The sequence below is a fragment of the Zalophus californianus genome, chromosome 1, assembly GCF_009762305.2.
Source record: "Zalophus californianus isolate mZalCal1 chromosome 1, mZalCal1.pri.v2, whole genome shotgun sequence".
Classification (NCBI taxonomy): domain Eukaryota; kingdom Metazoa; phylum Chordata; class Mammalia; order Carnivora; family Otariidae; genus Zalophus; species Zalophus californianus.
In genome coordinates, this window is record NC_045595.1 from 135,638,690 (window position 1) to 135,654,542 (window position 15,853).

A 15,853-nucleotide genomic window follows, 5' to 3' on the forward strand; every position below is an offset into this window, starting at 1 on the left:
GCAACAGTTACCCTCAAAACTGTGGTTTGGGTGGATGAGGCTTGTCTTCTTGCTGCTCCTTACCTCATTTCTGTTCTGCACAACTGGTCAGTGTGTGTGTGTGTGTGTGTGTGTGTATGTATAATAATTCTGACATATTAGTTGCCTCCCAACAGCATGTCTACACAGACATGATGGGAGATATTCCCCCAGAAAGCCTGCTCTCCTCTGGAATAACTACTTTTATTCTTTATGAGCAGGAAAAATGACTCAAGTTTCTTTCTTTCCTTATCTCCTCTCCTTGCCTCAGGTTTACAACAGCTGAGTCTGAAATGTTTAGATCCATAAATAGATCTTGCAAGTCTGATTCTCTAGTTTGCTTTCAGTACATATTACCCACAGATGAACTACATTGGAGAAATTAATTTCAATTGAAGTACTTATCATTCTACTGTATTTTCTCAACAAATGTTATTCCCATATACTATATAATGTAATAGTTTTCTTGGATTATTAAATTTTCTTTGCTTATTCCTTTATTAAATTTGTAGTAGTAAATAACCATCTTCATTGGCACTGATGAGCAAGAGAAGAAATTAACTTGCTTTTCATTTTTAAAATGATTGTTGATCAACAGGCAACATGCTATAAATTCAAGGAAACATAATTGAAGATTTACTAGATTGTAGTTTTAACTTTACATTATTAACTGGGCTTAGAATTCTTGAGAGCTGGTATTAAGCTAACACTTTTTTTTAGATTTATTTATTTTAGAGAACATGTGAGTGGGAGAAGGGGCAGTGGGTGAGGGAGAGAGAATCCTCAAGCAGACTCCCCACTGAGCATGGAGCCCAATGTGGGGCTCGATCCCAGGACCCTGAGATCATGACTTGAGCCAAAATCGAGTCAGACACTCAACCGACTAAGACACCCAGGTTACCCCTAAGTTAACATATTTTATGTGCCAGAAACATTCAAGCTGTTGTTTCTTTTAAAACTTAAAAGAGCATTTAGAGTCTCATTAGAAAGTTTTATAACCTATTGCTTGATATCTTTACAGAGTTGGATAAATCATCTCTTGTTGGTAGAAACGCATGTACATTAGTCAAATATCAAAGTTGGGGTTTTTTCCCCAGTAAGAGGTAAATATCTGAGGAGAAGGGGATTGGAAATAAACATATAGCCACCTCCTCATCTTTTAATAATCAGAACAGGAAAGAATTAAATGAAATAAGCTGATACTTTTCTTGGTACTTTGAGTTTTATTTCTTGATTTTTAGGGTTGTCTAAGAAAATTTTTATCTTTTGGAGTACATTTATAAGTAATGTCAGAGGGAAGTGTTTATAACTTCCAAGAAATTATTCAGTAAATGACATTTATTTGTGCTCACTGGTCATAGTTTTCTATTAACCATTGTCCATTGCTTATTTAGTTTGGATTCCCACTGTAAATTAGAGATTTGGTTTAGAGGCTGTTTACTGAAACCGGAACACTGATATTAATGCCTGTGTTCATTTGTCCATTTTTAAAGAATGTTATTTCCCTGTTATAAACAAGTTAGATGAAAATTAAATGCTAAACAGTGAAATTTCAGTATTTGGTGATAGCAGCATTTCTCAGAAGAATATCCTATAACTTAAATTTACAAGTTAAATGAGGGTTAATGTATCTTAGAAGTGCAGAGAGGTGATAAATGATTCTAATTTAAATGAATCTGTTTGAGGAGACTTTGGCCCATTTTCTAGTAATCTTGTTATTATACCCTAGTATTTAGTGATTCCTTTGGGCCAAATGCTATATTCTTGGGACTAAGTATACATTATTGAACACCCCCCCAAAACAGAAAATATATTTCCTACTATTATATAGCTTAGCATGTAGGAAGAGAGCTAGACAATAACTAAATTGTAAACAAACTATATCAAATTTGTAATTCCAAATTGTGATAGGTTGTGAGTGCTGTCAGGGCGAAGAATAGAACGTGGCAAGAATGGGAACAATAACATGAGGGGAACCTGCTCCAGAGGGTGGTCAGGGAATCTCCATTTCAGAGGTGGTATTTAAGCTAAGATCTGAAAGATAGGAAGGTACCAGCCATGTGAAGATGATCCACGCAAGAGAAAGTAAGCAGGGAGGCACTGGGGAGAGGAATGACTTGTTCAAGGAACTGAAAAAAGCTCAGTAGCTGGAACAGAGAAACTGAAGGGGACCGTGGCAAGGAATGAGGTTGAAGAGGTAGGCAGGACCATGTCCTGAGGAGCCAGGAAGGTCTGGTGAAGAGTTTACTTTTTACTCTTAAAGTAGTGGGCAGCATTGAAGGGTTTGAAACAGGGGACTGCTATGATCCATTTCCTCTGATTGTGGAAAATGGATAGACAGCCACATGAGCAGCTCCATGGTCACCACTGCCGGTGCGGTTTAAAAAATCAGATGCTTAAAGTCTTGGAAATTGGCTCACTTCCCTTTGATCCAGAAAAGGCTCGTGTCCAGGAGACCAGAGGATAACAATAGCACCCAAAGAGTGTTTCTAGTCTTTATGTCGAGCTGAAGCCTTGATAGGAATGTGGGCAAATGTCATTTAAAAAATTCTGTTGTTCAGTGAAATGTGAAAAATGTTCAACTCTACCAGTGATCAAAGAAATACAAATTAAAACAGCAATATGATGCCATTTTTTAAACTTAATAAACTGGCAACTTTTTAAAAATACACAGTAAACTGTCCTACATTTCAAAATACATATGTATTTACATTGATAAGGATGTGAAGAGACAGACACTTTATGCATTACCAGTGGGAGTGCATATTGCTACAGGTCTGCAATCCCTTATCCAAGTCCCTCTGACCAGATAGGTTTCAAAATTGAGAATTTTTTTGATTTTAGATTTCATTTTAGAAGGTAATACAGGGACTTCAGCTTCTGACAGGATTCATTTGGAGTTTCTCGGGGGAACATGGACAACACATATAACACTGTGGTTCTCAAGACAGTGGACATCAAGCAGTGAGGGAGTGTGACTCCTGAGAGATGAGAAACAAATAATGTAAGCCCTAGGTTTGTCCCTAGTGTACTGCCAGGAGAAAGTTTCCACGCCCTGGCACAGGGAGGGGAAACCGAGACAGAGCTCACCAGTCTCTCAGAGTTGAGGAGACAGAGCTGGACTCCAGGGGAGCAAGGTGGCTAAAGTTTACAGACCAGAGTATGGATAGGAGAGAGCTGCTCAGAGATCTGCAGAAGACAACTTTCAGTATTGAGTATTGTCCACTGTGTGAGGAAGTAGTACACTCGAGGCCAGAAGAAGAACCACACAAAAGGATTAGCAGTGCCCCCAGATTCACACAGAGCTAGGAATAATGCCAGCTGGGGGTACTGCATACATACTTCACAGGGCAGCACTGAGTACTAAGTCCTGTCTGAACCTTAGTATTGATGAAAAGTTAACCCTAGACTAATCGCAGCTTTGATCCCACCTAACAAAGCTTAAACACAAAACCTAAAAAAAGATCAAATTATTTCCAAGTTTGTTTTTTTTTTTAAGTTTTATTTTTTTGTAGTAATCTGTATATCCAACATGGGGTTTGAACTCATGATCCTGAGATGAGGAGTCACATGCTCTCCTGGCTGAGCCAGCCAGGCGCCCCAAATTATTTTCAAGTGTTTTAACCACATCCCAGAACAAAGTTCAAGAATATGTTAGGGATTACAAAAGTATTTTACCCAACAAGGTGAAATTCACAATGTCTGGCATTTGATCAAGAAAGCAGGAAAAATGCAAGTCATAAAGAGGAGAAGAAAATCAACTATATGACATTCTGGAGAAGGCAAAACTATAGAGGCAGTAAAAACATTAGTGGTTGCCAGGAGTTAGGGGAAAGGGGTGAATAAATGGAACACAGAGACTTTTCGGGCAATACTGTAGTGGTGGACATATGTCATTACACATTTGTCCAAACCCATAGAAGGCACAACACCAAAAGTGAACCCTAATGTAAACTGGACTTTGGGAGATAATGATGTGTCAGTGTAATGTGTCATCAGTTATAGCAAATATAGCCTTCTGATGGGGGATGTGGATAACGGGGGAGGCTGTGCATGGGTGGGAGCATAGGATGTATGCAATATTTCTGTACCTTCCTCTCAGTTTTGCTACGAACCTGAAACTGCTCTAAAAAATTCTTTTAAAAAAGCAATCCATTGAAACAGACCCAGAAATAGCACAGATGATAGAATGAGTAAACAAGAACATTAAAAGTTATTATAATTGTATTCCATGTGTTCAAGAAGCTAGAGGCGAGACTGGACATGTTCGATAGAGATGGGAAAGTTATCAAGTCAGTAAAACATCTAAAGATTAAAACTCCAGTGTCTGAGTTGAGCACAGTGGATAGGATTAACAGCATAACGGATATTGCAAAAGAAACAATTGGTGAACTTGAATATACAGCACAGCAGTTATCCCAAATCAAACACAGAAAAAAAAGACTGGAAAGGAATGACTAGAGCAGCAGTGAACTATGGAACAACTTCAGGTAGCAAAATACTCCTGTAATTGGAGTCCTGGACGGAGTAGGGATAGGGATCATACAGAAAAAGTGTTTGAAGAAATGTAATACAGAGAGTTCCGATTCTAGTAATGGCAGGGTAACCTGTATTGGACAGCCTTTCTGCTAAACAATTATAAGCTCTCAACAAAATTTGAGAAAGTTGTTTAGAGAGCAAGCAGAAGTTTCTGATGGCTGACTTCTCAAAACAAACAAACAAACAATAAAATGGCAACTTTGAAGGGCTAAAAGAAAGGTAATATGGTACATATTGTTACTACAGAACATTCCCAGTGGGGTCTAGGGCAGCATCCCATAATATGTGGGATAAATAAAGACTAATTAGCCTTACTTCAGGTCAAGTTTAAAAAAATATATTTTTTTGTTTCAGTGTTTTGGGGATTTCAGAATTAGAGGAAAAGGGGTGTGGATCCATCTTCCTTGTCAGGAGAAAAATTGGCAATATGTATTTTTAAATGTCCTACACCCTTTGAAGCAGGGACTTATATGTGCAATGGAAATAACACATCAAGAGTGTGTGTACCAAGTATTATATGCAAGATGTTTATGACAGCACTTTTTAATAAAAAAAGATGTGAAAACAACCCAAATGCCCCAGTAAACTTCCAATAGTTGGTGAAAATAGTCACAGTATATTTATGCAGTAAAGGGACTTCTTAATAGAAAAATCATGTTATGGAAGAACGGATGTGAAATAAACATTTTCAACAGGTAACATGGAAAGATCACAAAAACAGTGTGATTCCAAATGTTAGTAGTAGTTATTGCTGTGCAATCAGATTGTGATTTTTATTTCCTTTGTTTTGCCTTTTAGTATTTTCTAAATTTCTATTTGTGAACATATGTTCCTTTTGTAATCAGAACAATCAAGGTGATAAGGAAGGTATTCTTACTGCTATTAAACTTCAGATCAAATTGTTTCTCTAAGTCAGAAATCATTAACAAAGATGACAAAAGTTTAGCATTATTAAGGCCATAGCTTAATAGATCATCCATATTCCCAGATCTAGTGTGTGCACACCTGGATTTAAAGTGTCTCTTTCAAGCTGCATTGACTGAGGCATTTCCAGAAGGAATCCTGTCAAATGAAAAATAAGACCTTTCATGAGTGATGCCGAACCATTTCTGTTGCCACTTCAAACACTCTCTAACTTAATCTCCAGAGAACAGCTCTCTCAGATAAATTGTCCAGCATCACATCTAGTTCTTGGCTTGTTTTTAAAAATCTGCAGATTCTTTCATGAGGTCATTTTTTAAGCTTAAATATCTACTTTGCTTTGAAAATCTATTTTCTTCCTTTTCAAAAAGAGCATACCAGGAGTTAAAATTGGATCATGTTTAGCAAGCTACATCATACATCTGGAGTGAATTCCAGAGTATTAATGTCATGGTATGTTAAAGCAAAGACTGTCAAGTCTAATTTTTGTAGACCTGCTAAAACCGAAAGGACAGTCTGAACAGCCAGCAGTTTTGACCCCTGAGCTATGTTTTCTAAAGTTATTCTGAAAGTCAGAGGGGAAAGGCAAAAAAAAAAAAAAAAAAAAAACAAACCCCAAAAAACCAAAACAAAAACAACTACAACATGGTCTTTTTTGAACAGCTTGATGCCACAGTGATAGGAAATGTCTTCATCATCTGTACTGGAGGCTCTTAGAATTAGACTGTCAGAATCGAAGGGGCTGGAGAACTTGAATCCAGTTGCTTGCCTAATACTTATACCTCTGCTATATCATCCTAGACTGATCCTGTCTACTGTCTGTTGAACTGCTTGCAGTAAGGATTGTATTTTTCCTTGTAAACTAACAAGTTGCTGTTCCAATTTCAGATACTAATCCCTGTGTACTTCATATTTGCTAGAATTCACTGCTGACATCATGTGGACTTAGAGTTTTCTTTATGAGACAATTAGATAAGATTTAATTTCTTTAATAAATATAGGGTTATTCATATTTCCTGTTTCATCTTGGGTCCATCTTTGTAAGTTGCTTTTCAAGGAATGTGTCCTTTTAATTTGTCACATTTGGGGCGCCTGGGTGGCTCAGTCTGTTAAGTGTCCGACTCTTGATTTCTCCTCAGGTCATGATCTCAGGGTCTTGAGATCGGGACACCCCAGATCCACTGTGTGTGGAGCCTGCTTAAAATTATCTCTCTTCCTCCTCCTCTGCCCCTCTCCCCCTAAAGAATTGTCAAATTTATTGGCATAAAATTGTTCATAATAGCCTCTTTTAAATGTGTAAGTATTGCAGTATGGTAGTAGCATCTTTTTAAATTTTATTGCTGATATTATTGGTTTATAGTCTCTATTTATTGATCAATCTAAAGTTTATCAGTCATTTATACTTTCAAAGAACCAACTTTTGGCTTTGTTAATTTTCTCTAGTGTTTGTTTGATTTCTGTTGATTGATTTCTGCTCCTTACTTCCTTCCTTCTACTTAGTTTGATTTTACTTTTTCTTTTTCTAGCTTGTTAAATTGGAAGCATAGGTCCTTCATTTTAAACCTTTCTTATTCTCCAGTGTAGTATAAAGAGCTGTAAATTTCTTCCTCTAAGCACTGTTTTAGCTGCATCCTACAAATCTCTTTAAATGCTTTATTAAGGTATAACTGATATTAAATAAATTTACATGTACAAAAGTATACAAATAAGACATGTATTCAAGACATCCATGAATCCATCACTATAATCAAGGTACTGACCCTCTCACTGCTAAAAACTTAGTTTCTCCCATCTGTTCCCTGGAAATAACCAATTGGCTTTCTGTTAGAATAATTTGCATTTTCTAGAATTTTAGATAAATGGAACCATCAACTAAGTTCTTCTTTCACTTAGCATAATTATTTAAGATTCATCCATGTTGTTATAAGAGTTCATTTCTTCTTACTGCTGAGTAGTATTGCAATTTAATGCATATACCATGATTTGTTTATGATATCACCTGTTGATGATCAGTGTTTCTGGCTGTCCAGTTTCTGGCTGTTACAGATGAAGCTGTTTTGAAGATTTGTGTACAAGTCTTTGTATGGACATATACTTTTCATTTCTCTTGAGTAAATACCTTTGGAATGGAATGGTTGACAAATATGGCAAATGTGTGTTTATCATCTTAAGAAGCTACCAAACTGCTTTCCAAAGTGGTCATACCATTTTAGTCTCCTACCAGCATTGTATGAGGGTTCCAGTTCTTCCACATCCTTGGTATAGACTTTTTAGTTTCGGCTACTCTAGTAGGTGTGTAATGGTATCTCACTGTGTTTTTAATTTGCATTTTGTGAATGACTAATGATGTTGAGCGTCTTTTCTTGTGCTTATTGGCTATCCATACTCCTTTACAGAAGTGCCCAAGTCCTTTGCTCATGTTTTTGATCAGGTTGTTTTGTTGTTGTTGTTGGTTGAATTTTAAGAGATCTCTGTATATTCTGGATATTCATTCCTTATTTTGGATATTTATCCCATATCATTTGCAAATATTTTCTTCCATTTGATGAGTTGCCTTTTTATTATATTTATGTATTTGGTATACAAAAGTTTTTAATTTTGATGCGGTCCAGTTTGTCTATTTTTTTGTTAATTGTTGCTTGTGCGTTTGGTATCATCTTTAAGAAATCATTGCTAAATCCAAAGTCATGAAACTTTTCCCTGTGTTTCCTTCTAAAGAAGAGTTTTATCGTTTTAGTTTTTGCATTTAGGTCTTTGATCGACACTGAATTAGTTTTCATATACGGTGCGAGGTAAAAGTCTAACTTCATTCTGTTGCATATGGATATCTAGTTTTCTAGCACCATTTGTTGAAAAGACTGTTCTTTCTCCCATTGAATGGTCTTGGTACCCTTGTCAAAAATCATTTGACCTTATACGTGAAGATTTATTTCTGGTCTCTCTATTCCATTCGTCTACATATCTGTCTTTATCCCAGTAGCACAATTTTGATTACTGTAGCTTTGTAGTAAGTTTAGGAAGTGTGAGACCTCCAACTTTTGTCTTTTTCAAGATTGTTTTGGCTATTTAGGGTCCCGTGAGGTTCCATATGAATTTTAGAATGGATTTTTCTATATCTGCTACAATGACACTGGGATTTTGATAGGGATTGCCTTGAATTTATAGATTGCTTTGGGTAGTGTGAACATCATAACAGTTAAGTCTTACAGTCCAGGAATACAGGATGTTTTCTTTTTATCTTTGCCTCCTTGGCTCAGTTTATTCCTAAGTATTTTATTCATTTTGATGCTATGGTAAATGGAATTGTTTTCTTAATTTCTTTTTCAGATTGTTCATTGTTAGTGTACAGAAACACTGATTTTTTTTGTGCTGATTTTTAGCCTGCTACTTTATTTAATTTGTTTATTCTAACACTTACTTTTGTGGACTCTGTGGAGTTTTCTACATAAAACCTGTCATCTGAAAATATAGTTTACTTTTCCCCTTTCCAATTTGAATGGCCTTTATTTCTTTTTCTTGCCCAATTGCCCTGGCTAAAATTTCTAATACTATGTTCAGTAGAAGTGGTGAAAGCAAGCATTCTTATTTCTAATTTCAGAGGAAAAGCTTTCAGTTTTCTTCACTGAGTGTGATGTTAGCTCTGGGTTTTTTTTATACACGGCCTTTATTGTGTGAGGTAGTTTCCTTCTAATCCTAGTTTATTGAGTGTTTTTATCATAAAAAGGCAAAGAATTTTTCTGCATTGACTGAGATGATCATATAGTTTTTTTTCCTTAATTCTCTTAATGTGGGTATCACACTTACTGATTTGTATTTGTTGAAGCATCTTTGCATCCCAGGGATAAATCCCACTTGATCACAGTGTGTGATCCTTTTAATATGCTATTGAATTCAGTTTGCTAGTATTTTATTGAGGATTTTCCATCTTTGTTCATCAGGGATATTGGCCTGTAATTTTCTTTTCTTGTAGTGTCCTTGTCTGGCTTTGATATCAGGGTAATGCTGACCTCCTACAGTGAGGTTGGAAGTGTTCCCTTCTCTTCAATTTTTTGGGAGAGTTTGAGAAGGATTGGTGTTGATTCTTTGAATGTTTGGTAGAATTCACCAATGAAATTATCTGGACCTGCACTTTTCTTTGTTGGGAGGTTTTTGATTACTGAATCAATCTTCTTACTGGTTGTTGGCTATTCAGATTTTCTCTTTCTTCATGATTCATTCTTGGTAGGTTCTATGTTTCTAGGATCTAATTTCCTTTTGATTCCTTCTTTGACCCGTGGGTTATTTGAAAATGTAACTTAGTTCCTAAGTATTTGGGAATTTTTTTAGAGATCTTTCTTTTTACTAAGTCTAAGTGACTTCTAGTGTTATCAGAGAACCTTCTTTAGTATGACTTGGATCCATTTAAATTTACTGAGGATTATTTTACTGACGGGAAATAGTCTGTGTGGTGGTCCATGTGTACCTGAAAAGAAAGTGTATTCTACTTTTCCTGGGTGGAGTGTTCTATAAATGTCCAACTGATCTAGTTAGTTGTGTGCTGTAAGTCTTCTAAATCCTTTCTAAACATCTGCCTACTTGTTCTTCAATATATTGAGAGAGAATGGCGTGGAAATCTCTGACTATAAAATCTTTTTCTCCTTTCAATTCTATCAATTTTTATTTTATGTATTTTTAAGCTATTAGATGCATTGATATCTAGGATTGTTATGTCCTCCTGATGAATTGACCACTTTATTATTATTAAATGGTCTTCTTTATCCCTGGTATTAGTCTTTGCTCTGAAATCTAGTGCTAGCAGGGTTTATCTTTGCAAGCCATTTGTGCCTTTACATTTAAAATATGGGTTTTGCATGTAACATGTAGTTGAGTCTTGCTCTTTTTTTCTGATCTGACAATCTCTTTCAAACCTCAGATATTTCAGGATACCCCTATACCATCAGTCTTCTCTTCCTTGAGCTAAACATCCTTTTATTATGGTTTGGCTGATACTTTTTCTAAATTTTTGGCCATTTTATCAAATTCTTTTGTGCATGTCTTGCTTAAAAGGCTATTATGTCACAAAGGATACTTTGAGTTGGCCTCTGTAAGAAATGCTGACCATTGCATATTGCATCAGTTGATTAATGTTGTCAACAAAGATCTGTATCTATTTGGTTCTTCACCATTTGGTTCAAACCAGTCTCTGCCATCTGTTCTACTTTACTTACCCTAATCATATCTTTATCTTGGCTAACTACTGACTTTTGATCTCCAGAAAAGTTTCAAAGGGACTTAACCAAAAAAAAAAAAAAAAATCTATTCATTGTTGCTCTGAAAATGTCTGTTTTATCTCAGTTATACCAATTCTAGTTGAGTTATTTTGAGTGTGGGTCAAATAAAACTAGATTATAACTAAAAGGCTATTAAAATGTTTGCCTTTTTTTTCTAGGTAAAAATGTCTCCTTCTTGTCATCCATCCAAAGGAGATTCTGCTGTTAAGAAGGTGAGTTTTTTAAAATTTATTACGCTTTTATTTTAATTCCAGTATGTTAACATACAGTTATATTAGTTTCAGGTGTACCATATAGTGATTCAACACTTCCATACATCACCCGGCGCTCATCATGACCAGTGCACCCCTTAATCCCCATCGCCTATTTTACCCATCCCCTCCCCCCTCCTCCCCTCTGGTAACCATCAGTTGGTTCTCGATAGTTCAGAGTCTGTTTCTTGTTCTGTCTCTCTTTTTTTTCTCCTCTGCTCATTTCTAGAAGATAGTGAGTTTTAAAGACACAAATCCACCTTCCTCCTTCTGTGTGTTTATTATCCTCTCTTGAACAATTGTCTCAAAATGATAATGATTTTTAATCATCTCAATGCTGTCAAAGGTTCTTTCTGATTGGACACCTTAATGACATATCACCAGAATTCCTTAGCTCTTCCAGGAAGCCAAATGGGGGGTTGGGCCTACCATCAGTCTCCTGGCAACTAAGAACTTTCATTGTTCTAGAATTCCCATTCTATTTACCAGGCAGCTATCCTGATCAGTGAGTGGTAGCAGATAAAAGATATTCTAAGGAGGATAGTCTAAGGTATTCTTTCCCTACTAATATGCTTTCCCTCCAGATAGCTGTGCCAGAGAAAACTGGCCTGAGATATTAGCACTTCATACTGCATAAGCAAGTGCTCCATAAATCCTTGTGGGATGGAACCCTTACTTATGCCACTCCAATCCCTGACTGGAAACTTTGTAGCACAGAAAGGGTGTGAGTCTTTTCAATTGAGTGATTCTCAGATGGTGTCAAGAGAACCAGGCCTAAACTCCTCTTCTGTATACAGCTGCAACAGTGCAGTTGAAGTGTGGTAAACAAGCTGACATTTTTTACTGTTTTCTTTTACCACTTTTATTTTGCTGACAATAAGTGTCCCTGGATGTAGGTTTTCTTTCCTTGCCTTTTTTATGATTTCAGCCAGCATCCATGTCAGTGAAGAATTGTAGAACAAAAATAACAACTTGCTGGCTCTGTCACCTAACAGCAGGTTCTAGCTTCAAAGCCGTGTGCCAAAACTAGGTCCCTTTTCTCTGCCTATAGAATCCCCTGAGACGTTTTTAAAAGAAAAAAAAGAATGAAAACAAAATATGTTATCCGAAAAGCCCTATTCCCTGCTGCCCAGGAAACTCTCTTCCATTTTTGTGGGGACCACAAGGGCAGCAGACTGAGATGATGATTGCTGCTGCCTGGAGCCACCACACTGTGACCTTAGCCGGGGGGAGGGCTTGAGTCACCTGGTCTCGCAACGTAAACAAATGAGGAAATTGGAATCCAGAGGGCTGTTTTTTTGCCTAAGCTTTCAAGTGTTAGCTATGGGACACACTTCTAAAGTAGAGGTTAAAAATGTGCTTTCGATTCAACCAGACATGGGTTCAAAGATTGACTCTTTCACTTATTTATCTGAATAACTTTTTTTTTTTTTTTTTAAAGAGATGGGGGTTGCAGAGGAAGAAGGAGAAAGAGAATCTTAAGCAGGCTCCACACCCATCATGGAGCCCAATGCAGCGCTCGATCTCACAACCCTGAGGTCTTTTTTTTTTTTATTCATTTGAGACACACAGATACAGAGGGAGAGAGAGCATGAGCAGGGAGAGAGGCAGAGGGAGAGGGAGAAGCAGGCTCCCCACTGAGCCAGGAGCCCGATGTGGGGCTGGATCATCCCAGCACCCTGGGATCATGACCTGAGCTGAAGGCAGATGCTTAACCGACTGAGCCCCCCAGGCGCCCCAACCCTGAGGTCTTGACCCAAGCCAAAATCAAGAGTCAGACACTTAACTGACTGAGCTACGCAGGCGCCCCTAGTAGGATAATTCTCTTAGTCAGCCTTTCTGCTTCCTCTGCTGTAAATGATGGCACTACCTCTCAGAAATATCCTGAAGACTAAATGAGATACTATTTAAGGGCCTAACACTGTGTTTGACACACAGTAAGTCCTTGGTAAATTATTGGCACATAGTAGGGACTCAGGTATTACTGAAACTGGTGTTAAAACACAAATCCCCCAATCCTAGTTAGATGTCCTGTCACTTTATTATTGCTACGTTGTATTGTTGTCCATTCAGCCGGTATTTCTGTATGTAGATCCTGAGCTAAGCAAGGGACTACAGAGATGAAAAACATAGTCTTTGTTCTCAAGGACCTCAGCACTTATTGGGGAAGGTAGCCATGTAAACTGACAATGACCGTACAGTTTGACACATGCCGTGGAAGGTGCACAGGGTACACAGGAGCAGAGAGGAGAGGCTGTGTGGAATGACTAAGCAGATTTAATACAACTCATGTGTTCCCATGGTAAAAAGCCCAACGAAGAAGTTTGAGAAAAGCTTTGTTACTACATTATAACGAAAGCAAATCCTGCCATACTTAAAGATGTTTAAATACTCATTTAGAAATAGCTTCATGTAACCTATTTGTTAAACTTGGTAATGGCCTAGCTGTCTGTCATTTCAGGTGTCTGACCACTGTCAGGGGTGTAGCAGTGTTACATAAGTAGGATTCTCTTACTCCTGTAATCAGCATCAGACAAACAAACTTCCAAAGCCAATGACTGGACACGGTGGCCCCAGGTGGCATTCCTAAGTGATCAGGTACAGACTTATTCGCTGTCCATGCCAGAATTGGGGCTATCTCTAAAATATTTAATCCAGATACATCTTGGATACATTTTATTTTAGCAATGAGAGCCCATCTCTCATATTTACCATTCTGATTAACAGACATCAATTTCACCAATAAAAAAATTTCTGGGTTTTTTGAGCAAATGAGCAAAATCTTAGGTGTTGGTCGATAATGAACAGCCAAAGGACTTTGAGTAGCTGCTTTTGGGAATTCGTATTTGCTCGCAGTCTCTGAAATATGGATTCTTGGTTAGGACCACTGACTGTCCCTAAGTTGAAGCTTAAACTAAATAGTACATACTTAATATCACACTGTTATGATGTCTAGAATAACTTTAAAATACGTATTGAAACAGGTGCCTCTCCCAGACTGAGTGGTCAGGGAAGGCTTCTCAAAGAAGATAAAGCTTGATCTAGCGTTGAAGCACAAGGGAAAAGGTATTCCAGGTAGACATGGGTGAGTATAGGACATCTCAGAAATGGAGATGGTTCTGTGTGTCTTAAATATGGGAGCATGCAGAGGCTTGGTGAAATGAATGGGAATCCATATCACAAAAGAGCACTATTTTGTGAAGTTTGCTTTTTATCTTGAGGATAAGAGTTTCTGTCAAAGGTGAGATTAAAGGCAGAAAGATCGATCAGAAGAATAGACAGTGTCCAGGCAAGAAAAAGGTCCTGAAGCTGTGCTGTATTAATGGAATGAGATGAGGTAGATTCAAGTCTTATTTTTTCTCCCCCCAAAAGGTGTCCTTCTGACACCTTAAGTGTGAGCCAGCTGTCCTTCCCGTTAGGAGTTCTCCCTTATAGCACCCGGAACGAGTCCCCACCTACCGACATGTTTACCGGGCTTTGCTGACCTTGCCTCATTACTTCTGTGTCTGCCCCATCAGAGACTGCCTGCCTCAGGAAGGCACAGCCACCGAGTCAGACTTGTTTGCTATCATATCCCTAAGTGTAGAACCAAGTAGTCGGTAGTTGTCGAGTGAAGGAGAGATATGTCAAAGAGATTCCGCAGGATTCATAGCTGTTTACGGGAAGTGACGGGGGAGAAAGTAGTTTCTGGGCCTGAGTAAAGAGAAAGAACAAATGAAACCTCATTGCTGTCTCAGGCTTATAATTCCAGCGTGGTCAGTCCCTTGCTGTTTGGGCTACGTCAGCAGTATTCTAAGTGAGACCAGTGTGAAACTCAGCACCTAACTGGTACTTCTCTGGTTGTATACGTATTTTTGTGTGTATGTTTGTGTGTTTGTTCCTGCATATATATGAACATCTACAAATGTATTCTAGGTATCATCCTGGAGCTACATTGTCAAAGTTGCATTGACAGATGGAGGCCCCAGCAGTGTCTGTTGAACAACTGACTGCCAAAGTGATGTGTAGGAAACACAAAGGAGCAGTAATGTTCTTGATTTGAGCCTGAGATTCTCTGTTGACCAATAACCAAAGAAAGTGCTTGGTGACTGTGTTGTTAGTATTGGCTCTGGCAAGAGCTGCGCGGAAGTGCTGAGGAGAACAGAAGCCATTTTCTGTAGGGTTCTGCTTAACTTCCTGGGATAGGTGTCTCCTGTAGCAGTCGCTCTTCCACTCTGCTGCCACCTGTCAGAATCTAGCAAATTTTATGAACATGTGTACACAACTCTTCAAAACACAAGCATTTTGCATTTTAGATAGTCTTTTAGAAAGCTCTGGATTAGAAATACTTGTATATTATATATATGTGGCATACAAAATTTGTAATATTTATCTTATGTATATAAAATTTCTTCTTAAGTGGCTCTGATAACTTCAGTAAAGTTAGAAGATACACATGCTTCTCTAGGGCTTGTTCAGTGTTTGATCATGGATGACCGGAAATTTAAAAATCAGGAAGCGTTTTCCTAAGATAAAAATTACTGTAAAAGTCCCTTGCAATTGACTCACTAGAACAGATTAAAATTGGAGGTGTTGATAATGTTTGAGGTGACAAATGATTTTAGAGAGTTAGTTGAAGGCAGCATCAAAAACCACTCAGCTTTGATGCATCTTTTCTCAACTACTAAAGAAACACCAACCAGGAATTTGCAAGGTTGGGATTATTACATGCATGGTAACCAGAGAAAGTAATTTTGTCTTACATCTCAATCACAAAAGCATAGTTATACTCCCCGAGCCATCCCCTGTTTTAGATGAGCTTTCTCTGCTGGTGTGTTTGCAGAAGCCTGAGGAGTCCGGAACTCTGGCTAAAGA

The 15,853-nt window shown here is 37.8% G+C and overlaps 1 protein-coding gene across 7 annotated transcripts in view; it reads left to right on the top strand.

Annotated features, from left to right (window-relative positions):
• VPS8 (VPS8 subunit of CORVET complex) overlaps window positions 1–15,853 on the top strand; it is a 254,754-nt gene that overhangs the window by 210,006 nt on the left and 28,895 nt on the right. For all 7 annotated transcript variants that reach the window (XM_027584601.2, XM_027584610.2, XM_027584603.2 and 4 more), the window contains one exon: window positions 10,907–10,960. In XM_027584601.2, coding sequence (XP_027440402.1) covers window positions 10,907–10,960 — 54 coding nt within the window. The remainder of the gene's footprint in view (window positions 1–10,906; window positions 10,961–15,853) is intronic.